Here is a 27,579-nt window from a genome sequence, read left to right as displayed (position 1 = left end):
CAACCATTTTTATGGATTTAGCAAAGGCTGAATGGAGCAGGGCCCTGGTGTCAGATGAGCATTTGGAGAAAGCAGCTTTGAGTCAAATGCATCACAGCCAGAGAATGTCAGCACATGCCGGCAGTGTCAGAAGAGCTCTTGAGTCAGGTCAGGGCTTCTGTAGGCAACTGTCCTTTGGATTTACTGAAGAAAATCACTTACAGGTTGGACACTGAAATCCATGAAATCTATAGGTAATAGTCAAATCACAATAAAATTCATTTGGCAAAATAGTAATAGATATGGATAGTAAAAACAAGCCATTCTTTTCAATTTTTGACATCACTCTCTTCAGCCAAGGCCATGCTGTTCTTCATCTTTTCAATGGTTAAGGAATCTAATTTGCAACTAACAATCGTTACAAAGTAACCACAAATTCATGAGAAACATAAATAGAAAACAATTATTTATATTTTCCTAGAAGGAAAAATTCACAATGAATATGACAAAAGAAAGCAAGTAAGGAGCTGGTTTTAAATTGTTTGTGATTACAATGAAAGAAAACCCTCCTTAATTGGGCTGTTATCTGTGCCTTCAACACAGTGGTGTCTGTTATCATTCTTTAAAGTAAAATCTGGTAGCCTTTCCTTTACAAACCTGTTTTTCAGGTACATGCAACTCTGCTCTTAAACAGGATGAGAGCCCACAGTAGATCTGATTTATTTTCATTTGGCTAAAATACATTCCCTGATTTTTTTTTTTTTCATCTTATCTCAAGGACAGTGGCTCTGGTCATAGAGATCTGGGCTATAAGATGTAGCAAAGTTATCTGTCTTGCCTCAGAGCGCCGTGTCCATCTCCAGAGAATGGCCTGTTGTCAGAATCCCTTCTGAAGATGCAGTTAGTTGAAAATTGCAGGTGCAGGTGCTTGCAACTACTCCAACTCTTTGTGCATCCTTCTGAGAGAAACAAAGTCTGAAACGTAGGAGTGGCAGTATTTTGAAGGCAAGTGCAATATAATGAGGGTAATTTGTCTGGAAAGGTAGAGATAGCAGTACCTATAATTTCACAAAACATACTTTGAGAAAGGAAGAGCTGCATGCCTTAAGGTGCTAAATATGATCAGGATGTTCCATTCTGAACACCTGGACATGCTTGCAAAATGCAGGGCATGTCTCCATCCAGGCTGGAAAGAAGGAGCCCACTGCTACAGGGTGGAGTGGGTTCCTTTGTGCAAGTCAGCACAAATCCCAAACCCCTGAGGTGGTTTTGAAGGTACGCAGCTTCTAGACACAAGCTATTGCCAGACTGTTTTTTAGTGTTGCCTGTTCCTCAGAGTGTGGATTAATCTCCACACTTCATTCCCCATGTCTGTTTCTTTCGTAAGACTCATGCCTTTCTGACTGCAGGTCATGGGCTTCTGCAGCTGAAGGTAGCTGGGAGGTTGCTGAGCTGAGCTGAGCTGAGCTGAGCTGAGCTGAGCTGAGCTGAGGTAGTAGGCTAAGCAGAGCGGTAAAAGTGATTCACAGTGAGTTGACCTCAGACCCTTCAAATAGTGCAGTCCACAAAGATTTTGCCAGTATTCCACTGGAAGCTTACCATGGATAGCTTTTTCAGTGTTTGACTGGTTGGTGCATTGGCAGGGACAAGAGACTGAGAAATGTTTGACCAGGGCATGAATGAAATTACTTTTTTCTTTAGCTGGTCCTAAGCATCTCAACCTGAAGTTCTAAGGAGAGAGACTAGGAGTAGCAGAGCTCATTTAAAGCTGCCTTTTTGCCAGAATCAGTAAATTCATAGCTCTTTATCACTCTGGGTCTAATAACATGGGTTTTCAGAATAGCTTTAGCTGTAGGTGAGTATAAACCACCTCCCTTAGAGTAGGCCAGAGGTTTTCTCTTGTCTGCTTGATGCTTAAGTGACTGGAGGTCAGAAGAAATTTTCCCTCCTATTCTTCATCTTATTTACTCATGTGCCTCAGGTGAGCACTGTGATGAGACTGGAAGCTTGTCATGAGAAGAGATTTAAAAGGAGCGGGGTGATATGGGTTGCTGAAACACAGTAGCCCATGAAATTCATGGCTCTCTCCTGTATCTTCCTGGTGATGCCTGTGAATGACTGACCAGCAGGTGCTGTGATCCTGTCTTCCTCTGCTCCCCTCCCTGCTAGGTAACACTTGGCATGTGAAGCTCTTCAATAGTGACCTCATTTAGATGGCAGAATTTAGAAGGCATTGTTTGTTATTGTATAGGATGGTTCAGAAAACTGTGTTTTATGAGTGCAGGCAATTCTTGTGTCATGGATGGAGAAGAGAAAGACATTCTGTGTTCCATCAGCCCTCAACTGATAAAGAGATCATCCAAAAAGAATTTGAGAAGCCCAAGGGAGCAAAAACCTCCTGCTGTGCTGTGATCGGCATCAGAGAAACTCTTCCCAATAAACAGCTCTATCATATGCAGTAGCAAGGATGTCCAATGAGAAAAAAGCAAGAGAGGAGGTTTGTACCGAGGATAGCATCCAAATGCAGACATGTTTACATCCTGTACAAAAAAGTGTTTCTCTCAGAATGGCTGTCATGCTAGGGTAGTGTTATGGTCACTCTAAGCATGAGTATCTCAAAGCCAGGGGCCTTACTAGACAGGAAAGCTGGACTGGACAAACGCAGATCAAACCAATATGGTTAATCAAACGTTCTCCGTTTATTAGTTAGAAGATGGCAGTTTATATACACTTCAATATAGTTTACAGTTTACAAAGGCACTCCCACTGGCAAGCGAACATTGTTTGTCTTTGTCTTAAGGTGGACTAAACTTCACACTACAAACCTACACTACTTCACACCCAGAAAGCCCAGTGCTTCACATCACTCCTTAATACAATTTCTAACTGCGCCACAAGCTCTTAATTTCTAATTCCGTCACAGGTTAGAAGGCCTTAAAAAGTCCAGATCAGAGGCATAGACTGGAGTAGCTCAAATCTCATTCCAGAGATAAATCATGCCCTCACTCTCTCAGAAATGCTGCAACAGTATCTAAACCTAACCACTGATTGGTTTGACCTCAACTTCTTGAGAAAATTCACCTCCCTGTCAAACTACAACAGGCAGCCTGTTGCAGTAAGTGTCAGGAGGGACACACCTTTATCTTTTGTTCGGAGGGAGCACATTAGAGTGGAATGAGCTATGCTTCAGAAGTTCTGTGCTTGGAGGATTTTCTTTTTCCATTTTAAAACATGTATTTAATGATTATAGTGGCTTGCCCAATATTAGGCCAGACTATTGATCAGCCATATCTGGTGTAAGAAGTTGTTTGTGAGGGCCTAAAGATTTTTATGCTGCTTTGCAAACCAAAAGTTGGTCCCGTGTGGTCTTTGTCAGTCAATAAAGCGATCTTTGGAAGTGTCCCTAATTCAGAAAATAAATCCTAAGACATCTTTTCTTTTTTCACAAAAGATCTGTGAGGCAGGACAGTGCTGGTGTAAAGTAAGTGTAGGCCTTAAGAGTGGATGACATTACAACTTCCCGTGCATCATTCGAGCAGTGTGGATTTATTTCTCACTAAATCAGTAAATAAATATTAGCTGATATGACACGTTGCCCCCAAAGTAATTGTCACAAATGTGTGTGCTTGAGATCACCCAAGAAAAGAAAGAGCTGATCCCAGGTGGTATGTCAAGGCCAAGGCCGAACAAGTATTTCCCAGATCTCACTGCAGCCTAGAAAGAAGCAAGGGAGAGGAGATGCAGCGCCACAGTAATAAATATCAATATCGATAGCAAAAAGTTCTGCCTTGAATAATAAATAAAAGCTCACACACGTATAGTGAAAACATCCATGGGTCCTGTCACCCAAATCTGTATTTGACAAGGGTTGTGTGCAGGGTGCTTGTGCCTGCTTTGCCAAGGGAAGCTCTGGGGTTCCCAGGTTGCCGAGTGATGGCTCTGCACTCGGTGTCTGTTGGGGCTCTGGGTGCCCGGGGCCATGATGAGTTCCGTGCCCGGGCCATGATGAGTTCCATGACCGGGCTGGGACGACGGGCGGGGCTGGCCTGTGATGCGCTCTGGGCTCTGTGACAGCACAGGGGCCGTGTCACAATGGGGGCAACTATAGAAGGCCCCAAGCCGGTGCCGCTGCCCCAGTAGAGCCTCGGCAAGCGGTGAGTACACAGCAGAGGGGAGAGGGGGCTGGAGGAGGGCTGGGACAGGAGCGCCGGTACCCGGGGCTGCCCCGTCTCCAGGGCCCAGCGCCCGGCAGGAGGGCCTTGCTCAGGGCGCGGTGCCCGCGGGGGCAGCGGTGCAGCCTTGCCAGCTGCTGGGGGCCCTTTCCTTCCTGCCACCACATCCCTGCCGCTCCTGCCCCTCACTGTCTGTCTCCATTCCAGCCCCACTGAGCCCCTTCCGTGTGTCCTCCTGTAGACCATGGCTTTACCGTCACTGTTCTTCGTGCTGGTGCAAAGACTGATCCAGTTCCCCCAGCCAGCTGGGGATGGGCTGGATGAGGCCACGCACCAGAGAATGCGGGAGCGTCAGGAGCTGCTGGACCGTGAGATGGCCCGGCTGCTGCAGGAGCTGGAGCAGCAGGACGAGGGCTGGGGAGCCATGCTCTTTGGTGCCCTGCAGCAGTGGCCATTCTGGGTTCTTGCTGGCATCCTGCTCCTCTTGGGCCTGTGGCTGGGCTGCAGGAGAAGGAGCTGTGAGGCCAGCAGCAGCAGCAAGGACCAGAGCTCCTGCAAGACCTTGGCAGATGAGACAGTAACGGAACAGGAAGAAGACACTGCTGATCCAGAGGAAGGTGGAGAAGATAGTGATATGGCTCTGGAGGCAGACGACAGCGGCACTGAAAATGACAGAGAAGGCAGACCTGTGGCTGCAGGTGATGGAGACAAGGATGATGCCATTTGTTACAGTGAGTTCATGGGCGTTCTGTTTCCCCTTCCCCGGGACCCTGTGACTCTGATCAAGATAATCCGGGATCCCTCCTTTCTGCCCCAACGGGGTTGGCAGAGAGCCAGGGAAGCCCACCCTGTCCAAAGTCTATATAGACCCCTGACATTTCCTGTTCGTCCTCTTTGAAGGCAATTATGATGTGAAGGTGAAGGAAGACGGCGATGTCAACAGTGGCAATTATGATGCGAAGGAAGACAGCCATGTCAACGATGGCAATGGCTATGAGTTAAAGAAAGAAGGACAGAGTGATGGGGATGTGCCAGGAGACACTACCACTGAAGGAGATGAAGAAGAACCTGGCAGTGTTGCTGGAAATGAACTCGACGAGGCAATGGAGAAAACAAGGATGTTCAGGTGGATCAAGAAAGGATTCTGGAAAGGAAAAGGGAGAAGGAAATCAAGAAAAAAACCAATAGTGCAACTATAAAGGCAAGCAACAACACTGATGTAAATGAAGGTGAAGACAATGTAGCCGGAACGGAAGGATACATGAATGTGAAGGCGCAGGAAAGCAGAGGTGCCAATGACCAGAGAAGCAAAGAGTGGACTGGGCAGGAAGATAGCAATGAATGTGGGAATGAAATTGCCCATAGTGGTTTTCCTGCACCTGAGGAAGCAAATATGGAAATTATAGAAGATGGCAGTGATAGAAACAAGGATGAAGAACAGGCTGATGTGATGTGGAGGGAAACAAGAATAAGGATAGACAAGAAGAAGAACAAGGTAATGTGTCTGCCAGCGAAAAAGGTGGCAGTGATGGTGGCAGGGAAGAAAGTGCCAGCGGTGGAAGTGAAGACAGAGAAGACACCCAAGATGCTGGGAATGAGCAGGACATCCTTTTAGTGGATGGTATAGAGTGGCCTGTGGAGGACCTGGAGAGAGGCTGCTCAGTGACAGCTGAGCTGATGGAGAGCTTCACGCGTGTCTTTGTGGACAGCGTGAGCAATAGCTTCGATCCGGTGCCTCAAGAAGCCATCGGGGTGGGCAGCGCCTTTGAGGGCTGGAGTCCCCATGAGTGGGATGGAGTGTACCGTGTGCTGGTCCCACTGAATCCCCCGCCAGGGCACGCCTTCCACCTAGAGCCAAACAGTGCAGGGCAGACGGCAGCAAGTGTCGGAATCTGTGGGTATTGGTTATTCCGAGATTGTAGAAAGTCTCTGTCTTTCTGCCCCGTTGCCAAAGAAGAAGCCATAATTCGTCTGTGCTGTTTTCAAGGTGAGCAGTCAGCCCGCCAAGGCCAACATCCTCGCAAGCACAGCGTGGCCTGAGACATTCGCTGTGGCAGAGGCAAAATTCTTCCAGCACATTGCCAGGCAGATACCGTGTAAAGGGTTGCACCTGAAATACCTGCAGCTCTTCACCTGCATGCTGAGCGGCACAGGTTTTTCCACCTCTACCTGGAAGACTCTGGTCATGCATGTGTTAAACATCATACCGCGGGTCTACTGGCACAGGAAGGAATTTCCACTGCGGCTGTGGGACATCATGGCGTTCCTGCAGTTCTGCCTGAAATGGAAACGCCTGGACCATTTTGTTCTAGGCAACGAGAAGCTTCCTGCAGAGATCAGCGTGCCTCCAGCAATGCGAAAGGTTGAGCCGCTCAACCTCTCTGAATACCTGGCCCGAGATCCGGATGCCCACAGGAAGGCGATGGAGGCTCATGATCAGCTGCACTTTCGCCTCTGGATGCTGCTCTCCAACCAACACTAAGAGGAGTTCCCTGCACAAAGCTGTGATGGAGAAGTTCACAGCCGATTGCAGCGACGTGGACTCTTTGTGATTGTTGCAGTTGTCCCTGACAATCCCGAAGCTGCTTTCCTGCTCCTGCGGAAGGAAGATGCTGCAGCACATGGATTCCTTGTGCAGACACTTCTCTGAGCGGCCTTGCCCTTCACCTTCCATTTACAACAGTGCTGTTGCCTAAGTCTAGGAGGCAGAAACTGGCTCCACCTGCACATCCTCACAGAAGAATAACAGTGAAGCTGATGGAGGTTGCTTGGAATACCTCGAAGACAGCAACCTAGCCTATTAGGGACTTCATGTAGTTATTTAGTCGTAGTTTTAATTAGACTTGATTCTTAGGATTCATTCCAGAGGCCCTTTAGCGTTGGCAGTATACAACTATTTGGCAAAGTTACCCTTAGTGTAGAGAAATAGAGTTTAGACTAGATTAGTTTAAACCCTTAGTTTAGAGAATTACCCTTAGTTTAGAGAATTCCCCTAGTTGCTTGTCTGCTTTTAAATAATACTGGAATATCTATGTTTGAGAAACTAATAAAAGAAGATAAGTTTCTCAAATTGCCTGAAATATGTCATTCTTTGTACATAACCCTCTGTATCATAGAGAACGTCCTTCCTATACCTCTATCTGAAATAAAGACTCTTTGCAAACAGAGATGTTGGATATATTAAGTATGCTGTCTCTTGAGCATTTCCATAGAAATGCTCGAAGTTTGAACTGAAAATGCCCTGAAGTGCCTGAAATTTTGCAGCAGAGTACTCCTCAACTTTTTTAGCAATCTTTGGAAAGATTGCTAAAAAGTTTTCTTTATGCTGTCACTTTTACACGCTCCTAGGGAACAATTCAGTCCTAAAAGACTGAGCTACCCTTCCGTAATAGCTGCCCTTCAGCAATATCTACATATATATGTGTGAAGAAATAATAAAAGGAGAAAAATTTCTCAAATTGCCCGAAATCTGTCCTTCTTTTTATTTAACCCACCATTTCTTTAAAAATATCCATCCAGTGCAACTACCAGAAAAAAATGCCAAAGTGACTCAAACGGTGATTGTGTCCAGCAGTCACTTCTCAGTATTCCGCTTCCATAGCGCTTTGAAGCAGGGCTATTAATTTTGCCTCTTGAATTCAACCAGAAGTCATGACAGTGAAAACAGCTAAAATATTAATGAAATATTTTAGCTCCCACTGTCATTAGAAAAGTTCCCCTTCCTTCAGGGCATGGAAAAAAAACGGCTGTGGCCCATGTAAGAGAGAGAAGCCTGCTGTGGGGACAGGAACAGGCAGCTCCCTTTAGGGAGAGCAAGTAGGAACCTCCCAAAGGAGGATCCCTGCCAGCAGCAGAACTTGCTGCTGCACTGAGGGAGAAGTGTGCTCACAGAGGTCCCCCTGCCTTTTGCCTTCTTTGCTGGGCAGGCACTGCCCCCACCACAGCCCCATGGCTTCCTGCTGCACAATCCCCCCAGCGCTAGATTTGCCAGGGCCAGAATTATTGCAGGTGCTTAAAATGTGGGCCTGGCCCTGAGTTTTGGTGCAATCGCAAGCGTGCTGCGTGTGTGAGGGGCATGCTGAGGGAGTGGGGGAGGCTGGAACATACAGTGTTGCCATTGAAACCCTAGGGTGTAACTCAGCTGCTGATTTTTACTGGTATGCAGTAACACTAGGAGGGAAACTGAAAGCAGTGTTCAGTAAGAGTAAGCAAAGGCAAATAATCGGGATGTTTTTCTGTGGCTGAGCTGTTCTTCCAGGCCTTGAAAACAGGAGGCAGCACTGATGAAGTAACTGAGCAAGTCTGCTCGGCCTTAACTGACCCCAATCAGCTCTCTGTTCGCATGGCCCACACGAACCCACGTTCAACTGACTCCCAGCCCGCTCTCACCGACCTGCAGCTGAGCCTTTCCCGGGGCGCCTTTCAGTGAGCAGAATTCAACCATTTTTATGGATTTAGCAAAGGCTGAATGGAGCAGGGCCCTGGTGTCAGATGAGCATTTGGAGAAAGCAGCTTTGAGTCAAATGCATCACAGCCAGAGAATGTCAGCACATGCCGGCAGTGTCAGAAGAGCTCTTGAGTCAGGTCAGGGCTTCTGTAGGCAACTGTCCTTTGGATTTACTGAAGAAAATCACTTACAGGTTGGACACTGAAATCCATGAAATCTATAGGTAATAGTCAAATCACAATAAAATTCATTTGGCAAAATAGTAATAGATATGGATAGTAAAAACAAGCCATTCTTTTCAATTTTTGACATCACTCTCTTCAGCCAAGGCCATGCTGTTCTTCATCTTTTCAATGGTTAAGGAATCTAATTTGCAACTAACAATCGTTACAAAGTAACCACAAATTCATGAGAAACATAAATAGAAAACAATTATTTATATTTTCCTAGAAGGAAAAATTCACAATGAATATGACAAAAGAAAGCAAGTAAGGAGCTGGTTTTAAATTGTTTGTGATTACAATGAAAGAAAACCCTCCTTAATTGGGCTGTTATCTGTGCTTTCAACACAGTGGTGTCTGTTATCATTCTTTAAAGTAAAATCTGGTAGCCTTTCCTTTACAAACCTGTTTTTCAGGTACATGCAACTCTGCTCTTAAACAGGATGAGAGCCCACAGTAGATCTGATTTATTTTCATTTGGCTAAAATACATTCCCTGATTTTTTTTTTTTTCATCTTATCTCAAGGACAGTGGCTCTGGTCATAGAGATCTGGGCTATAAGATGTAGCAAAGTTATCTGTCTTGCCTCAGAGCGCCGTGTCCATCTCCAGAGAATGGCCTGTTGTCAGAATCCCTTCTGAAGATGCAGTTAGTTGAAAATTGTGGTGCAGGTGCTTGCAACTACTCCAACTCTTTGTGCATCCTTCTGAGAGAAACAAAGTCTGAAACGTAGGAGTGGCAGTATTTTGAAGGCAAGTGCAATATAATGAGGGTAATTTGTCTGGAAAGGTAGAGATAGCAGTACCTATAATTTCACAAAACATACTTTGAGAAAGGAAGAGCTGCATGCCTTAAGGTGCTAAATATGATCAGGATGTTCCATTCTGAACACCTGGACATGCTTGCAAAATGCAGGGCATGTCTCCATCCAGGCTGGAAAGAAGGAGCCCACTGCTACAGGGTGGAGTGGGTTCCTTTGTGCAAGTCAGCACAAATCCCAAACCCCTGAGGTGGTTTTGAAGGTACGCAGCTTCTAGACACAAGCTATTGCCAGACTGTTTTTTAGTGTTGCCTCTTCCTCAGAGTGTGGATTAATCTCCACACTTCATTCCCCATGTCTGTTTCTTTCGTAAGACTCATGCCTTTCTGACTGCAGGTCATGGGCTTCTGCAGCTGAAGGTAGCTGGGAGGTTGCTGAGCTGAGCTGAGCTGAGCTGAGCTGAGCTGAGCTGAGGTAGTAGGCTAAGCAGAGCGGTAAAAGTGATTCACAGTGAGTTGACCTCAGACCCTTCAAATAGTGCAGTCCACAAAGATTTTGCCAGTATTCCACTGGAAGCTTACCATGGATAGCTTTTTCAGTGTTTGACTGGTTGGTGCATTGGCAGGGACAAGAGACTGAGAAATGTTTGACCAGGGCATGAATGAAATTACTTTTTTCTTTAGCTGGTCCTAAGCATCTCAACCTGAAGTTCTAAGGAGAGAGACTAGGAGTAGCAGAGCTCATTTAAAGCTGCCTTTTTGCCAGAATCAGTAAATTCATAGCTCTTTATCACTCTGGGTCTAATAACATGGGTTTTCAGAATAGCTTTAGCTGTAGGTGAGTATAAACCACCTCCCTTAGAGTAGGCCAGAGGTTTTCTCTTGTCTGCTTGATGCTTAAGTGACTGGAGGTCAGAAGAAATTTTCCCTCCTATTCTTCATCTTATTTACTCATGTGCCTCAGGCGAGCACTGTGATGAGACTGGAAGCTTGTCATGAGAAGAGATTTAAAAGGAGCGGGGTGATATGGGTTGCTGAAACACAGTAGCCCATGAAATTCATGGCTCTCTCCTGTATCTTCCTGGTGATGCCTGTGAATGACTGACCAGCAGGTGCTGTGATCCTGTCTTCCTCTGCTCCCCTCCCTGCTAGGTAACACTTGGCATGTGAAGCTCTTCAATAGTGACCTCATTTAGATGGCAGAATTTAGAAGGCATTGTTTGTTATTATATAGGATGGTTCAGAAAACTGTGTTTTATGAGTGCAGGCAATTCTTGTGTCATGGATGGAGAAGAGAAAGACATTCTGTGTTCCATCAGCCCTTTTTGGATGATAAAGAGATCATCCAAAAAGAATTTGAGAAGCCCAAGGGAGCAAAAACCTCCTGCTGTGCTGTGATCGGCATCAGAGAAACTCTTCCCAATAAACAGCTCTATCATATGCAGTAGCAAGGATGTCCAATGAGAAAAAAGCAAGAGAGGAGGTTTGTACCGAGGATAGCATCCAAATGCAGACATGTTTACATCCTGTACAAAAAAGTGTTTCTCTCAGAATGGCTGTCATGCTAGGGTAGTGTTATGGTCACTCTAAGCAGGAGTATCTCAAAGCCAGGGGCCTTACTAGACAGGAAAGCTGGACTGGACAAACGCAGATCAAACCAATATGGTTAATCAAACGTTCTCCGTTTATTAGTTAGAAGATGGCAGTTTATATACACTTCAATATAGTTTACAGTTTACAAAGGCACTCCCACTGGCAAGCGAACATTGTTTGTCTTTGTCTTAAGGTGGACTAAACTTCACACTACAAACCTACACTACTTCACACCCAGAAAGCCCAGTGCTTCACATCACTCCTTAATACAATTTCTAACTGCGCCACAAGCTCTTAATTTCTAATTCCGTCACAGGTTAGAAGGCCTTAAAAAGTCCAGATCAGCGGCATAGACTGCAGTAGCTCAAATCTCATTCCAGAGATAAATCATGCCCTCACTCTCTCAGAAATGCTGCAACAGTATCTAAACCTAACCACTGATTGGTTTGACCTCAACTTCTTGAGAAAATTCACCTCCCTGTCAAACTACAACAGGCAGCCTGTTGCAGTAAGTGTCAGGAGGGACACACCTTTATCTTTTGTTCGGGGGGAGCACATTAGAGTGGAATGAGCTATGCTTCAGAAGTTCTGTGCTTGGAGGATTTTCTTTTTCCATTTTAAAACATGTATTTAATGATTATAGTGGCTTGCCCAATATTAGGCCAGACTATTGATCAGCCATATCTGGTGTAAGAAGTTGTTTGTGAGGGCCTAAAGATTTTTATGCTGCTTTGCAAACCAAAAGTTGGTCCCGTGTGGTCTTTGTCAGTCAATAAAGAGATCTTTGGAAGTGTCCCTAATTCAGAAAATAAATCCTAAGACATCTTTTCTTTTTTCACAAAAGATCTGTGAGGCAGGACAGTGCTGGTGTAAAGTAAGTGTAGGCCTTAAGAGTGGATGACATTACAACTTCCCGTGCATCATTCGAGCAGTGTGGATTTATTTCTCACTAAATCAGTAAATAAATATTAGCTGATATGACACGTTGCCCCCAAAGTAATTGTCACAAATGTGTGTGCTTGAGATCACCCAAGAAAAGAAAGAGCTGATCCCAGGTGGTATGTCAAGGCCAAGGCCGAACAAGTATTTCCCAGATCTCACTGCAGCCTAGAAAGAAGCAAGGGAGAGGAGATGCAGCGCCACAGTAATAAATATCAATATCGATAGCAAAAAGTTCTGCCTTGAATAATAAATAAAAGCTCACACACGTATAGTGAAAACATCCATGGGTCCTGTCACCCAAATCTGTATTTGACAAGGGTTGTGTGCAGGGTGCTTGTGCCTGCTTTGCCAAGGGAAGCTCTGGGGTTCCCAGGTTGCCGAGTGATGGCTCTGCACTCGGTGTCTGTTGGGGCTCTGGGTGCCCGGGGCCATGATGAGTTCCGTGCCCGGGCCATGATGAGTTCCATGACCGGGCTGGGACGGCGGGCGGGGCTGGCCTGTGATGCGCTCTGGGCTCTGTGACAGCACAGGGGCCGTGTCACAATGGGGGCAACTATAGAAGGCCCCAAGCCGGTGCCGCTGCCCCAGTAGAGCCTCGGCAAGCGGTGAGTACACAGCAGAGGGGAGAGGGGGCTGGAGGAGGGCTGGGACAGGAGCGCCGGTACCCGGGGCTGCCCCGTCTCCAGGGCCCAGCGCCCGGCAGGAGGGCCTTGCTCAGGGCGCGGTGCTCGCGGGGGCAGCGGTGCAGCCTTGCCAGCTGCTGGGGGCCCTTTCCTTCCTGCCACCACATCCCTGCCGCTCCTGCCCCTCACTGTCTGTCTCCATTCCGGCCCCACTGAGCCCCTTCCGTGTGTCCTCCTGTAGACCATGGCTTTACCGTCACTGTTCTTCGTGCTGGTGCAAAGACTGATCCAGTTCCCCCAGCCAGCTGGGGATGGGCTGGATGAGGCCACGCACCAGAGAATGCGGGAGCGTCAGGAGCTGCTGGACCGTGAGATGGCCCGGCTGCTGCAGGAGCTGGAGCAGCAGGACGAGGGCTGGGGAGCCATGCTCTTTGGTGCCCTGCAGCAGTGGCCATTCTGGGTTCTTGCTGGCATCCTGCTCCTCTTGGGCCTGTGGCTGGGCTGCAGGAGAAGGAGCTGTGAGGCCAGCAGCAGCAGCAAGGACCAGAGCTCCTGCAAGACCTTGGCAGATGAGACAGTAACGGAACAGGAAGAAGACACTGCTGATCCAGAGGAAGGTGGAGAAGATATGGCTCTGGAGGCAGACGACAGCGGCACTGAAAATGACAGAGAAGGCAGACCTGTGGCTGCAGGTGATGGAGACAAGGATGATGCCATTTGTTACAGTGAGCTCATGGGCATTCTGTTTCCCCTTCCCCGGGACCCTGTGACTCTGATCAAGATAATCCGGGATCCCTCCTTTCTGCCCCAACGGGGTTGGCAGAGAGCCAGGGAAGCCCACCCTGTCCAAAGTCTATATAGACCCCTGACATTTCCTGTTCGTCCTCTTTGAAGGCAATTATGATGTGAAGGTGAAGGAAGACGGCGATGTCAACAGTGGCAATTATGATGCGAAGGAAGACAGCCATGTCAACGATGGCAATGGCTATGAGTTAAAGAAAGAAGGACAGAGTGATGGGGATGTGCCAGGAGACACTACCACTGAAGGAGATGAAGAAGAACCTGGCAGTGTTGCTGGAAATGAACTCGACGAGGCAATGAAGAAAACAAGGATGTTCAGGTGGATCAAGAAAGGATTCTGGAAAGGAAAAGGGAGAAGGAAATCAAGAAAAAAACCAATAGTGCAACTATAAAGGCAGGCAACAGCACTGATGTAAATGAAGGTGAAGACAATGTAGCCGGAACGGAAGAATACATGAATGTGAAGGCGCAGGAAAGCAGAGGTGCCAATGACCAGAGAAGCAAAGAGTGGACTGGGCAGGAAGATAGCAATGAATGTGGGAATGAAATTGCCCATAGTGGTTTTCCTGCACCTGAGGAAGCAAATATGGAAGTTATAGAAGATGGCAGTGATAGAAACAAGGATGAAGAACAGGCTGATGTGATGTGGAGGGAAACAAGAATAAGGATAGACAAGAAGAAGAACAAGGTAATGTGTCTGCCAGTGAAAAAGGTGGCAGTGATGGTGGCAGGGAAGAAAGTGCCAGCGGTGGAAGTGAAGACAGAGAAGACACCCAAGATGCTGGGAATGAGCAGGACATCCTTTTAGTGGATGGTATAGAGTGGCCTGTGGAGGACCTGGAGAGAGGCTGCTCAGTGACAGCTGAGCTGATGGAGAGCTTCACGCGTGTCTTTGTGGACAGCGTGAGCAATAGCTTCGATCCGGTGCCTCAAGAAGCCATCGGGGTGGGCAGCGCCTTTGAGGGCTGGAGTCCCCATGAGTGGGATGGAGTGTACCGTGTGCTGGTCCCACTGAATCCCCCGCCAGGGCACGCCTTCCACCTAGAGCCAAACAGTGCAGGGCAGACGGCAGCAAGTGTCGGAATCTGTGGGTATTGGTTATTCCGAGATTGTAGAAAGTCTCTGTCTTTCTGCCCCGTTGCCAAAGAAGAAGCCATAATTCGTCTGTGCTGTTTTCAAGGTGAGCAGTCAGCCCGCCAAGGCCAACATCCTCGCAAGCACAGCGTGGCCTGAGACATTCGCTGTGGCAGAGGCAAAATTCTTCCAGCACATTGCCAGGCAGATACCGTGTAAAGGGTTGCACCTGAAATACCTGCAGCTCTTCACCTGCATGCTGAGCGGCACAGGTTTTTCCACCTCTACCTGGAAGACTCTGGTCATGCATGTGTTAAACATCATACCGCGGGTCTACTGGCACAGGAAGGAACTTCCACTGCGGCTGTGGGACATCATGGCGTTCCTGCAGTTCTGCCTGAAATGGAAACGCCTGGACCATTTTGTTCTAGGCAACGAGAAGCTTCCTGCAGAGATCAGCGTGCCTCCAGCAATGCGAAAGGTTGAGCCGCTCAACCTCTCTGAATACCTGGCCCGAGATCCGGATGCCCACAGGAAGGCGATGGAGGCTCATGATCAGCTGCACTTTCGCCTCTGGATGCTGCTCTCCAACCAACACTAAGAGGAGTTCCCTGCACAAAGCTGTGATGGAGAAGTTCACAGCCGATTGCAGCGACGTGGACTCTTTGTGATTGTTGCAGTTGTCCCTGACAATCCCAAAGCTGCTTTCCTGCTCCTGCGGAAGGAAGATGCTGCAGCACATGGATTCCTTGTGCAGACACTTCTCTGAGCGGCCTTGCCCTTCACCTTCCATTTACAACAGTGCTGTTGCCTAAGTCTAGGAGGCAGAAACTGGCTCCACCTGCACATCCTCACAGAAGAATACCAGTGAAGCTGATGGAGGTTGCTTGGAATACCTCGAAGACAGCAACCTAGCCTATTAGGGACTTCATGTAGTTATTTAGTCGTAGTTTTAATTAGACTTGATTCTTAGGATTCATTCCAGAGGCCCTTTAGCGTTGGCAGTATACAACTATTTGGCAAAGTTACCCTTAGTGTAGAGAAATAGAGTTTAGACTAGATTAGTTTAAACCCTTAGTTTAGAGAATTACCCTTAGTTTAGAGAATTCCCCTAGTTGCTTGTCTGCTTTTAAATAATACTGGAATATCTATGTTTGAGAAACTAATAAAAGAAGATAAGTTTCTCAAATTGCCTGAAATATGTCATTCTTTGTACATAACCCTCTGTATCATAGAGAACGTCCTTCCTATACCTCTATCTGAAATAAAGACTCTTTGCAAACAGAGATGTTGGATATATTAAGTATGCTGTCTCTTGAGCATTTCCATAGAAATGCTCGAAGTTTGAACTGAAAATGCCCTGAAGTGCCTGAAATTTTGCAGCAGAGTACTCCTCAACTTTTTTAGCAATCTTTGGAAAGATTGCTAAAAAGTTTTCTTTATGCTGTCACTTTTACACGCTCCTAGGGAACAATTCAGTCCTAAAAGACTGAGCTACCCTTCCGTAATAGCTGCCCTTCAGCAATATCTACATATATATGTGTGAAGAAATAATAAAAGGAGAAAAATTTCTCAAATTGCCCGAAATCTGTCCTTCTTTTTATTTAACCCACCATTTCTTTAAAAATATCCATCCAGTGCAACTACCAGAAAAAAATGCCAAAGTGACTCAAACGGTGATTGTGTCCAGCAGTCACTTCTCAGTATTCCGCTTCCATAGCGCTTTGAAGCAGGGCTATTAATTTTGCCTCTTGAATTCAACCAGAAGTCATGACAGTGAAAACAGCTAAAATATTAATGAAATATTTTAGCTCCCACTGTCATTAGAAAAGTTCCCCTTCCTTCAGGGCATGGAAAAAAAAACGGCTGTGGCCCATGTAAGAGAGAGAAGCCTGCTGTGGGGACAGGAACAGGCAGCTCCCTTTAGGGAGAGCAAGTAGGAACCTCCCAAAGGAGGATCCCTGCCAGCAGCAGAACTTGCTGCTGCACTGAGGGAGAAGTGTGCTCACAGAGGTCCCCCTGCCTTTTGCCGTCTTTGCTGGGCAGGCACTGCCCCCACCACAGCCCCATGGCTTCCTGCTGCACAATCCCCCCAGCGCTAGATTTGCCAGGGCCAGAATTATTGCAGGTGCTTAAAATGTGGGCCTGGCCCTGAGTTTTGGTGCAATCGCAAGCGTGCTGCGTGTGTGAGGGGCATGCTGAGGGAGTGGGGGAGGCTGGAACATACAGTGTTGCCATTGAAACCCTAGGGTGTAACTCAGCTGCTGATTTTTACTGGTATGCAGTAACACTAGGAGGGAAACTGAAAGCAATGTTCAGTAAGAGTAAGCAAAGGCAAATAATCGGGATGTTTTTCTGTGGCTGAGCTGTTCTTCCAGGCCTTGAAAACAGGAGGCAGCACTGATGAAGTAACTGAGCAAGTCTGCTCGGCCTTAACTGACCCCAATCAGCTCTCTGTTCGCATGGCCCACACGAACCCACGTTCAACTGACTCCCAGCCCGCTCTCACCGACCTGCAGCTGACCCTTTCCCGGGGCGCCTTTCAGTGAGCAGAATTCAACCATTTTTATGGATTTAGCAAAGGCTGAATGGAGCAGGGCCCTGGTGTCAGATGAGCATTTGGAGAAAGCAGCTTTGAGTCAAATGCATCACAGCCAGAGAATGTCAGCACATGCCGGCAGTGTCAGAAGAGCTCTTGAGTCAGGTCAGGGCTTCTGTAGGCAACTGTCCTTTGGATTTACTGAAGAAAATCACTTACAGGTTGGACACTGAAATCCATGAAATCTATAGGTAATAGTCAAATCACAATAAAATTCATCTGGCAAAATAGTAATAGATATGGATAGTAAAAACAAGCCATTCTTTTCAATTTTTGACATCACTCTCTTCAGCCAAGGCCATGCTGTTCTTCATCTTTTCAATGGTTAAGGAATCTAATTTGCAACTAACAATCGTTACAAAGTAACCACAAATTCATGAGAAACATAAATAGAAAACAATTATTTATATTTTCCTAGAAGGAAAAATTCACAATGAATATGACAAAAGAAAGCAAGTAAGGAGCTGGTTTTAAATTGTTTGTGATTACAATGAAAGAAAACCCTCCTTAATTGGGCTGTTATCTGTGCCTTCAACACAGTGGTGTCTGTTATCATTCTTTAAAGTAAAATCTGGTAGCCTTTCCTTTACAAACCTGTTTTTCAGGTACATGCAACTCTGCTCTTAAACAGGATGAGAGCCCACAGTAGATCTGATTTATTTTCATTTGGCTAAAATACATTCCCTGATTTTTTTTTTTTTCATCTTATCTCAAGGACAGTGGCTCTGGTCATAGAGATCTGGGCTATAAGATGTAGCAAAGTTATCTGTCTTGCCTCAGAGCGCCGTGTCCATCTCCAGAGAATGGCCTGTTGTCAGAATCCCTTCTGAAGATGCAGTTAGTTGAAAATTGCAGGTGCAGGTGCTTGCAACTACTCCAACTCTTTGTGCATCCTTCTGAGAGAAACAAAGTCTGAAACGTAGGAGTGGCAGTATTTTGAAGGCAAGTGCAATATAATGAGGGTAATTTGTCTGGAAAGGTAGAGATAGCAGTACCTATAATTTCACAAAACATACTTTGAGAAAGGAAGAGCTGCATGCCTTAAGGTGCTAAATATGATCAGGATGTTCCATTCTGAACACCTGGACATGCTTGCAAAATGCAGGGCATGTCTCCATCCAGGCTGGAAAGAAGGAGCCCACTGCTACAGGGTGGAGTGGGTTCCTTTGTGCAAGTCAGCACAAATCCCAAACCCCTGAGGTGGTTTTGAAGGTACGCAGCTTCTAGACACAAGCTATTGCCAGACTGTTTTTTAGTGTTGCCTGTTCCTCAGAGTGTGGATTAATCTCCACACTTCATTCCCCATGTCTGTTTCTTTCGTAAGACTCATGCCTTTCTGACTGCAGGTCATGGGCTTCTGCAGCTGAAGGTAGCTGGGAGGTTGCTGAGCTGAGCTGAGCTGAGCTGAGCTGAGCTGAGCTGAGCTGAGGTAGTAGGCTAAGCAGAGCGGTAAAAGTGATTCACAGTGAGTTGACCTCAGACCCTTCAAATAGTGCAGTCCACAAAGATTTTGCCAGTATTCCACTGGAAGCTTACCATGGATAGCTTTTTCAGTGTTTGACTGGTTGGTGCATTGGCGGGGACAAGAGACTGAGAAATGTTTGACCAGGGCATGAATGAAATTACTTTTTTCTTTAGCTGGTCCTAAGCATCTCAACCTGAAGTTCTAAGGAGAGAGACTAGGAGTAGCAGAGCTCATTTAAAGCTGCCTTTTTGCCAGAATCAGTAAATTCATAGCTCTTTATCACTCTGGGTCTAATAACATGGGTTTTCAGAATAGCTTTAGCTGTAGGTGAGTATAAACCACCTCCCTTAGAGTAGGCCAGAGGTTTTCTCTTGTCTGCTTGATGCTTAAGTGACTGGAGGTCAGAAGAAATTTTCCCTCCTATTCTTCATCTTATTTACTCATGTGCCTCAGGTGAGCACTGTGATGAGACTGGAAGCTTGTCATGAGAAGAGATTTAAAAGGAGCGGGGTGATATGGGTTGCTGAAACACAGTAGCCCATGAAATTCATGGCTCTCTCCTGTATCTTCCTGGTGATGCCTGTGAATGACTGACCAGCAGGTGCTGTGATCCTGTCTTCCTCTGCTCCCCTCCCTGCTAGGTAACACTTGGCATGTGAAGCTCTTCAATAGTGACCTCATTTAGATGGCAGAATTTAGAAGGCATTGTTTGTTATTATATAGGATGGTTCAGAAAACTGTGTTTTATGAGTGCAGGCAATTCTTGTGTCATGGATGGAGAAGAGAAAGACATTCTGTGTTCCATCAGCCCTTTTTGGATGATAAAGAGATCATCCAAAAAGAATTTGAGAAGCCCAAGGGAGCAAAAACCTCCTGCTGTGCTGTGATCGGCATCAGAGAAACTCTTCCCAATAAACAGCTCTATCATATGCAGTAGCAAGGATGTCCAATGAGAAAAAAGCAAGAGAGGAGGTTTGTACCGAGGATAGCATCCAAATGCAGACATGTTTACATCCTGTACAAAAAAGTGTTTCTCTCAGAATGGCTGTCATGCTAGGGTAGTGTTATGGTCACTCTAAGCAGGAGTATCTCAAAGCCAGGGGCCTTACTAGACAGGAAAGCTGGACTGGACAAACGCAGATCAAACCAATATGGTTAATCAAACGTTCTCCGTTTATTAGTTAGAAGATGGCAGTTTATATACACTTCAATATAGTTTACAGTTTACAAAGGCACTCCCACTGGCAAGCGAACATTGTTTGTCTTTGTCTTAAGGTGGACTAAACTTCACACTACAAACCTACACTACTTCACACCCAGAAAGCCCAGTGCTTCACATCACTCCTTAATACAATTTCTAACTGCGCCACAAGCTCTTAATTTCTAATTCCGTCACAGGTTAGAAGGCCTTAAAAAGTCCAGATCAGAGGCATAGACTGGAGTAGCTCAAATCTCATTCCAGAGATAAATCATGCCCTCACTCTCTCAGAAATGCTGCAACAGTATCTAAACCTAACCACTGATTGGTTTGACCTCAACTTCTTGAGAAAATTCACCTCCCTGTCAAACTACAACAGGCAGCCTGTTGCAGTAAGTGTCAGGAGGGACACACCTTTATCTTTTGTTCGGGGGGAGCACATTAGAGTGGAATGAGCTATGCTTCAGAAGTTCTGTGCTTGGAGGATTTTCTTTTTCCATTTTAAAACATGTATTTAATGATTATAGTGGCTTGCCCAATATTAGGCCAGACTATTGATCAGCCATATCTGGTGTAAGAAGTTGTTTGTGAGGGCCTAAAGATTTTTATGCTGCTTTGCAAACCAAAAGTTGGTCCCGTGTGGTCCTTGTCAGTCAATAAAGAGATCTTTGGAAGTGTCCCTAATTCAGAAAATAAATCCTAAGACATCTTTTCTTTTTTCACAAAAGATCTGTGAGGCAGGACAGTGCTGGTGTAAAGTAAGTGTAGGCCTTAAGAGTGGATGACATTACAACTTCCCGTGCATCATTCGAGCAGTGTGGATTTATTTCTCACTAAATCAGTAAATAAATATTAGCTGATATGACACGTTGCCCCCAAAGTAATTGTCACAAATGTGTGTGCTTGAGATCACCCAAGAAAAGAAAGAGCTGATCCCAGGTGGTATGTCAAGGCCAAGGCCGAACAAGTATTTCCCAGATCTCACTGCAGCCTAGAAAGAAGCAAGGGAGAGGAGATGCAGCGCCACAGTAATAAATATCAATATCGATAGCAAAAAGTTCTGCCTTGAATAATAAATAAAAGCTCACACACGTATAGTGAAAACATCCATGGGTCCTGTCACCCAAATCTGTATTTGACAAGGGTTGTGTGCAGGGTGCTTGTGCCTGCTTTGCCAAGGGAAGCTCTGGGGTTCCCAGGTTGCCGAGTGATGGCTCTGCACTCGGTGTCTGTTGGGGCTCTGGGTGCCCGGGGCCATGATGAGTTCCGTGCCCGGGCCATGATGAGTTCCATGACCGGGCTGGGACGGCGGGCGGGGCTGGCCTGTGATGCGCTCTGGGCTCTGTGACAGCACAGGGGCCGTGTCACAATGGGGGCAACTATAGAAGGCCCCAAGCCGGTGCCGCTGCCCCAGTAGAGCCTCGGCAAGCGGTGAGTACACAGCAGAGGGGAGAGGGGGCTGGAGGAGGGCTGGGACAGGAGCGCCGGTACCCGGGGCTGCCCCGTCTCCAGGGCCCAGCGCCCGGCAGGAGGGCCTTGCTCAGGTGCGGTGCTCGCGGGGGCAGCGGTGCAGCCTTGCCAGCTGCTGGGGGCCCTTTCCTTCCTGCCACCACATCCCTGCCGCTCCTGCCCCTCACTGTCTGTCTCCATTCCGGCCCCACTGAGCCCCTTCCGTGTGTCCTCCTGTAGACCATGGCTTTACCGTCACTGTTCTTCGTGCTGGTGCAAAGACTGATCCAGTTCCCCCAACCAGCTGGGGATGGGCTGGATGAGGCCACGCACCAGAGAATGCGGGAGCGTCAGGAGCTGCTGGACCGTGAGATGGCCCGGCTGCTGCAGGAGCTGGAGCAGCAGGACGAGGGCTGGGGAGCCATGCTCTTTGGTGCCCTGCAGCAGTGGCCATTCTGGGTTCTTGCTGGCATCCTGCTCCTCTTGGGCCTGTGGCTGGGCTGCAGGAGAAGGAGCTGTGAGGCCAGCAGCAGCAGCAAGGACCAGAGCTCCTGCAAGACCTTGGCAGATGAGACAGTAACGGAACAGGAAGAAGACACTGCTGATCCAGAGGAAGGTGGAGAAGATAGTGATATGGCTCTGGAGGCAGACGACAGCGGCACTGAAAATGACAGAGAAGGCAGACCTGTGGCTGCAGGTGATGGAGACAAGGATGATGCCATTTGTTACAGTGAGCTCATGGGCGTTCTGTTTCCCCTTCCCCGGGACCCTGTGACTCTGATCAAGATAATCCGGGATCCCTCCTTTCTGCCCCAACGGGGTTGGCAGAGAGCCAGGGAAGCCCACCCTGTCCAAAGTCTATATAGACCCCTGACATTTCCTGTTCGTCCTCTTTGAAGGCAATTATGATGTGAAGGTGAAGGAAGACGACGATGTCAACAGTGGCAATTATGATGCGAAGGAAGACAGCCATGTCAACGATGGCAATGGCTATGAGTTAAAGAAAGAAGGACAGAGTGATGGGGATGTGCCAGGAGACACTACCACTGAAGGAGATGAAGAAGAACCTGGCAGTGTTGCTGGAAATGAACTCGACGAGGCAATGAAGAAAACAAGGATGTTCAGGTGGATCAAGAAAGGATTCTGGAAAGGAAAAGGGAGAAGGAAATCAAGAAAAAAACCAATAGTGCAACTATAAAGGCAGGCAACAACACTGATGTAAATGAAGGTGAAGACAATGTAGCCGGAACGGAAGAATACATGAATGTGAAGGCGCAGGAAAGCAGAGGTGCCAATGACCAGAGAAGCAAAGAGTGGACTGGGCAGGAAGATAGCAATGAATGTGGGAATGAAATTGCCCATAGTGGTTTTCCTGCACCTGAGGAAGCAAATATGGAAGTTATAGAAGATGGCAGTGATAGAAACAAGGATGAAGAACAGGCTGATGTGATGTGGAGGGAAACAAGAATAAGGATAGACAAGAAGAAGAACAAGGTAATGTGTCTGCCAGTGAAAAAGGTGGCAGTGATGGTGGCAGGGAAGAAAGTGCCAGCGGTGGAAGTGAAGACAGAGAAGACACCCAAGATGCTGGGAATGAGCAGGACATCCTTTTAGTGGATGGTATAGAGTGGCCTGTGGAGGACCTGGAGAGAGGCTGCTCAGTGACAGCTGAGCTGATGGAGAGCTTCACGCGTGTCTTTGTGGACAGCGTGAGCAATAGCTTCGATCCGGTGCCTCAAGAAGCCATCGGGGTGGGCAGCGCCTTTGAGGGCTGGAGTCCCCATGAGTGGGATGGAGTGTACCGTGTGCTGGTCCCACTGAATCCCCCGCCAGGGCACGCCTTCCACCTAGAGCCAAACAGTGCAGGGCAGACGGCAGCAAGTGTCGGAATCTGTGGGTATTGGTTATTCCGAGATTGTAGAAAGTCTCTGTCTTTCTGCCCCGTTGCCAAAGAAGAAGCCATAATTCGTCTGTGCTGTTTTCAAGGTGAGCAGTCAGCCCGCCAAGGCCAACATCCTCGCAAGCACAGCGTGGCCTGAGACATTCGCTGTGGCAGAGGCAAAATTCTTCCAGCACATTGCCAGGCAGATACCGTGTAAAGGGTTGCACCTGAAATACCTGCAGCTCTTCACCTGCATGCTGAGCGGCACAGGTTTTTCCACCTCTACCTGGAAGACTCTGGTCATGCATGTGTTAAACATCATACCGCGGGTCTACTGGCACAGGAAGGAATTTCCACTGCGGCTGTGGGACATCATGGCGTTCCTGCAGTTCTGCCTGAAATGGAAACGCCTGGACCATTTTGTTCTAGGCAACGAGAAACTTCCTGCAGAGATCAGCGTGCCTCCAGCAATGCGAAAGGTTGAGCCGCTCAACCTCTCTGAATACCTGGCCCGAGATCCGGATGCCCACAGGAAGGCGATGGAGGCTCATGATCAGCTGCACTTTCGCCTCTGGATGCTGCTCTCCAACCAACACTAAGAGGAGTTCCCTGCACAAAGCTGTGATGGAGAAGTTCACAGCCGATTGCAGCGACGTGGACTCTTTGTGATTGTTGCAGTTGTCCCTGACAATCCCAAAGCTGCTTTCCTGCTCCTGCGGAAGGAAGATGCTGCAGCACATGGATTCCTTGTGCAGACACTTCTCTGAGCGGCCTTGCCCTTCACCTTCCATTTACAACAGTGCTGTTGCCTAAGTCTAGGAGGCAGAAACTGGCTCCACCTGCACATCCTCACAGAAGAATAACAGTGAAGCTGATGGAGGTTGCTTGGAATACCTCGAAGACAGCAACCTAGCCTATTAGGGACTTCATGTAGTTATTTAGTCGTAGTTTTAATTAGACTTGATTCTTAGGATTCATTCCAGAGGCCCTTTAGCGTTGGCAGTATACAACTATTTGGCAAAGTTACCCTTAGTGTAGAGAAATAGAGTTTAGACTAGATTAGTTTAAACCCTTAGTTTAGAGAATTACCCTTAGTTTAGAGAATTCCCCTAGTTGCTTGTCTGCTTTTAAATAATACTGGAATATCTATGTTTGAGAAACTAATAAAAGAAGATAAGTTTCTCAAATTGCCTGAAATATGTCATTCTTTGTACATAACCCTCTGTATCATAGAGAACGTCCTTCCTATACCTCTATCTGAAATAAAGACTCTTTGCAAACAGAGATGTTGGATATATTAAGTATGCTGTCTCTTGAGCATTTCCATAGAAATGCTCGAAGTTTGAACTGAAAATGCCCTGAAGTGCCTGAAATTTTGCAGCAGAGTACTCCTCAACTTTTTTAGCAATCTTTGGAAAGATTGCTAAAAAGTTTTCTTTATGCTGTCACTTTTACACGCTCCTAGGGAACAATTCAGTCCTAAAAGACTGAGCTACCCTTCCGTAATAGCTGCCCTTCAGCAATATCTACATATATATGTGTGAAGAAATAATAAAAGGAGAAAAATTTCTCAAATTGCCTGAAATCTGTCCTTCTTTTTATTTAACCCACCATTTCTTTAAAAATATCCATCCAGTGCAACTACCAGAAAAAAATGCCAAAGTGACTCAAACGGTGATTGTGTCCAGCAGTCACTTCTCAGTATTCCGCTTCCATAGCGCTTTGAAGCAGGGCTATTAATTTTGCCTCTTGAATTCAACCAGAAGTCATGACAGTGAAAACAGCTAAAATATTAATGAAATATTTTAGCTCCCACTGTCATTAGAAAAGTTCCCCTTCCTTCAGGGCATGGAAAAAAAAACGGCTGTGGCCCATGTAAGAGAGAGAAGCCTGCTGTGGGGACAGGAACAGGCAGCTCCCTTTAGGGAGAGCAAGTAGGAACCTCCCAAAGGAGGATCCCTGCCAGCAGCAGAACTTGCTGCTGCACTGAGGGAGAAGTGTGCTCACAGAGGTCCCCCTGCCTTTTGCCTTCTTTGCTGGGCAGGCACTGCCCCCACCACAGCCCCATGGCTTCCTGCTGCACAATCCCCCCAGCGCTAGATTTGCCAGGGCCAGAATTATTGCAGGTGCTTAAAATGTGGGCCTGGCCCTGAGTTTTGGTGCAATCGCAAGCGTGCTGCGTGTGTGAGGGGCATGCTGAGGGAGTGGGGGAGGCTGGAACATACAGTGTTGCCATTGAAACCCTAGGGTGTAACTCAGCTGCTGATTTTTACTGGTATGCAGTAACACTAGGAGGGAAACTGAAAGCAATGTTCAGTAAGAGTAAGCAAAGGCAAATAATCGGGATGTTTTTCTGTGGCTGAGCTGTTCTTCCAGGCCTTGAAAACAGGAGGCAGCACTGATGAAGTAACTGAGCAAGTCTGCTCGGCCTTAACTGACCCCAATCAGCTCTCTGTTCGCATGGCCCACACGAACCCACGTTCAACTGACTCCCAGCCCGCTCTCACCGACCTGCAGCTGAGCCTTTCCCGGGGCGCCTTTCAGTGAGCAGAATTCAACCATTTTTATGGATTTAGCAAAGGCTGAATGGAGCAGGGCCCTGGTGTCAGATGAGCATTTGGAGAAAGCAGCTTTGAGTCAAATGCATCACAGCCAGAGAATGTCAGCACATGCCGGCAGTGTCAGAAGAGCTCTTGAGTCAGGTCAGGGCTTCTGTAGGCAACTGTCCTTTGGATTTACTGAAGAAAATCACTTACAGGTTGGACACTGAAATCCATGAAATCTATAGGTAATAGTCAAATCACAATAAAATTCATTTGGCAAAATAGTAATAGATATGGATAGTAAAAACAAGCCATTCTTTTCAATTTTTGACATCACTCTCTTCAGCCAAGGCCATGCTGTTCTTCATCTTTTCAATGGTTAAGGAATCTAATTTGCAACTAACAATCGTTACAAAGTAACCACAAATTCATGAGAAACATAAATAGAAAACAATTATTTATATTTTCCTAGAAGGAAAAATTCACAATGAATATGACAAAAGAAAGCAAGTAAGGAGCTGGTTTTAAATTGTTTGTGATTACAATGAAAGAAAACCCTCCTTAATTGGGCTGTTATCTGTGCCTTCAACACAGTGGTGTCTGTTATCATTCTTTAAAGTAAAATCTGGTAGCCTTTCCTTTACAAACCTGTTTTTCAGGTACATGCAACTCTGCTCTTAAACAGGATGAGAGCCCACAGTAGATCTGATTTATTTTCATTTGGCTAAAATACATTCCCTGATTTTTTTTTTTTTCATCTTATCTCAAGGACAGTGGCTCTGGTCATAGAGATCTGGGCTATAAGATGTAGCAAAGTTATCTGTCTTGCCTCAGAGCGCCGTGTCCATCTCCAGAGAATGGCCTGTTGTCAGAATCCCTTCTGAAGATGCAGTTAGTTGAAAATTGCAGGTGCAGGTGCTTGCAACTACTCCAACTCTTTGTGCATCCTTCTGAGAGAAACAAAGTCTGAAACGTAGGAGTGGCAGTATTTTGAAGGCAAGTGCAATATAATGAGGGTAATTTGTCTGGAAAGGTAGAGATAGCAGTACCTATAATTTCACAAAACATACTTTGAGAAAGGAAGAGCTGCATGCCTTAAGGTGCTAAATATGATCAGGATGTTCCATTCTGAACACCTGGACATGCTTGCAAAATGCAGGGCATGTCTCCATCCAGGCTGGAAAGAAGGAGCCCACTGCTACAGGGTGGAGTGGGTTCCTTTGTGCAAGTCAGCACAAATCCCAAACCCCTGAGGTGGTTTTGAAGGTACGCAGCTTCTAGACACAAGCTATTGCCAGACTGTTTTTTAGTGTTGCCTCTTCCTCAGAGTGTGGATTAATCTCCACACTTCATTCCCCATGTCTGTTTCTTTCGTAAGACTCATGCCTTTCTGACTGCAGGTCATGGGCTTCTGCAGCTGAAGGTAGCTGGGAGGTTGCTGAGCTGAGCTGAGCTGAGCTGAGCTGAGCTGAGCTGAGGTAGTAGGCTAAGCAGAGCGGTAAAAGTGATTCACAGTGAGTTGACCTCAGACCCTTCAAATAGTGCAGTCCACAAAGATTTTGCCAGTATTCCACTGGAAGCTTACCATGGATAGCTTTTTCAGTGTTTGACTGGTTGGTGCATTGGCAGGGACAAGAGACTGAGAAATGTTTGACCAGGGCATGAATGAAATTACTTTTTTCTTTAGCTGGTCCTAAGCATCTCAACCTGAAGTTCTAAGGAGAGAGACTAGGAGTAGCAGAGCTCATTTAAAGCTGCCTTTTTGCCAGAATCAGTAAATTCATAGCTCTTTATCACTCTGGGTCTAATAACATGGGTTTTCAGAATAGCTT

General features: G+C 46.7%; 4 protein-coding genes across 4 annotated transcripts; all 4 read left to right on the top strand.

Moving 5' to 3' along the window:
* Positions 1 to 4,384: 4,384 nt before the first annotated feature.
* Positions 4,385 to 5,350, top strand: LOC140682008 (uncharacterized). Its single transcript, XM_072922847.1, has 2 exons — positions 4,385 to 4,882; positions 5,052 to 5,350. The coding sequence occupies exons 1-2, from the start codon at positions 4,396 to 4,398 to the stop codon at positions 5,348 to 5,350; spliced, it is 786 nt and encodes a 261-aa protein (XP_072778948.1). The 5' UTR covers positions 4,385 to 4,395.
* A 5-nt stretch (positions 5,351 to 5,355) lies between these two features.
* LOC140682007 (inositol 1,4,5-trisphosphate receptor-interacting protein-like 1) lies at positions 5,356 to 7,296 on the top strand (the record flags this gene model as incomplete). The annotated part of the gene is given in 3 exon segments (XM_072922846.1): positions 5,356 to 5,599; positions 5,602 to 6,118; positions 6,120 to 7,296. Coding segments are annotated over 3 exon segments (1,275 nt in total), but the record flags the coding sequence as incomplete, so codon positions are not given.
* Positions 7,297 to 12,980: 5,684 nt separating this feature from the next.
* Positions 12,981 to 15,875, top strand: LOC140682006 (uncharacterized). Its single transcript, XM_072922845.1, is given in 5 exon segments — positions 12,981 to 13,170; positions 13,631 to 13,747; positions 13,819 to 14,178; positions 14,181 to 14,718; positions 14,720 to 15,875. Coding segments are annotated over 5 exon segments (1,698 nt in total). The 3' UTR covers positions 15,213 to 15,875.
* A 5,690-nt stretch (positions 15,876 to 21,565) lies between these two features.
* On the top strand, positions 21,566 to 24,466 carry LOC140682005 (uncharacterized). The gene is given in 5 exon segments (XM_072922844.1): positions 21,566 to 21,755; positions 22,222 to 22,338; positions 22,410 to 22,769; positions 22,772 to 23,288; positions 23,290 to 24,466. Coding segments are annotated over 5 exon segments (1,698 nt in total). The 3' UTR covers positions 23,804 to 24,466.
* The last annotated feature ends 3,113 nt before the right edge of the window (positions 24,467 to 27,579 follow it).

Source organism: Taeniopygia guttata, chromosome Z (genome assembly GCF_048771995.1).
Source record: "Taeniopygia guttata chromosome Z, bTaeGut7.mat, whole genome shotgun sequence".
Lineage (NCBI taxonomy): Eukaryota > Metazoa > Chordata > Aves > Passeriformes > Estrildidae > Taeniopygia > Taeniopygia guttata.
The sequence above is the reverse complement of the archived record's forward strand: the minus strand, read 5'-3'. Positions and strand labels throughout refer to the sequence as shown.

Bases quoted from the DNA above. Each gene is read 5' to 3' on its own strand.
- LOC140682008 (XM_072922847.1), top strand. From the start codon at position 4,396: ATGGCTTTACCGTCACTGTTCTTCGTGCTGGTGCAAAGACTGATCCAG. The intron at 4,883-5,051 runs GTGAGTTCATGG...TCCTCTTTGAAG, and splicing joins GGATGATGCCATTTGTTACA to GCAATTATGATGTGAAGGTG.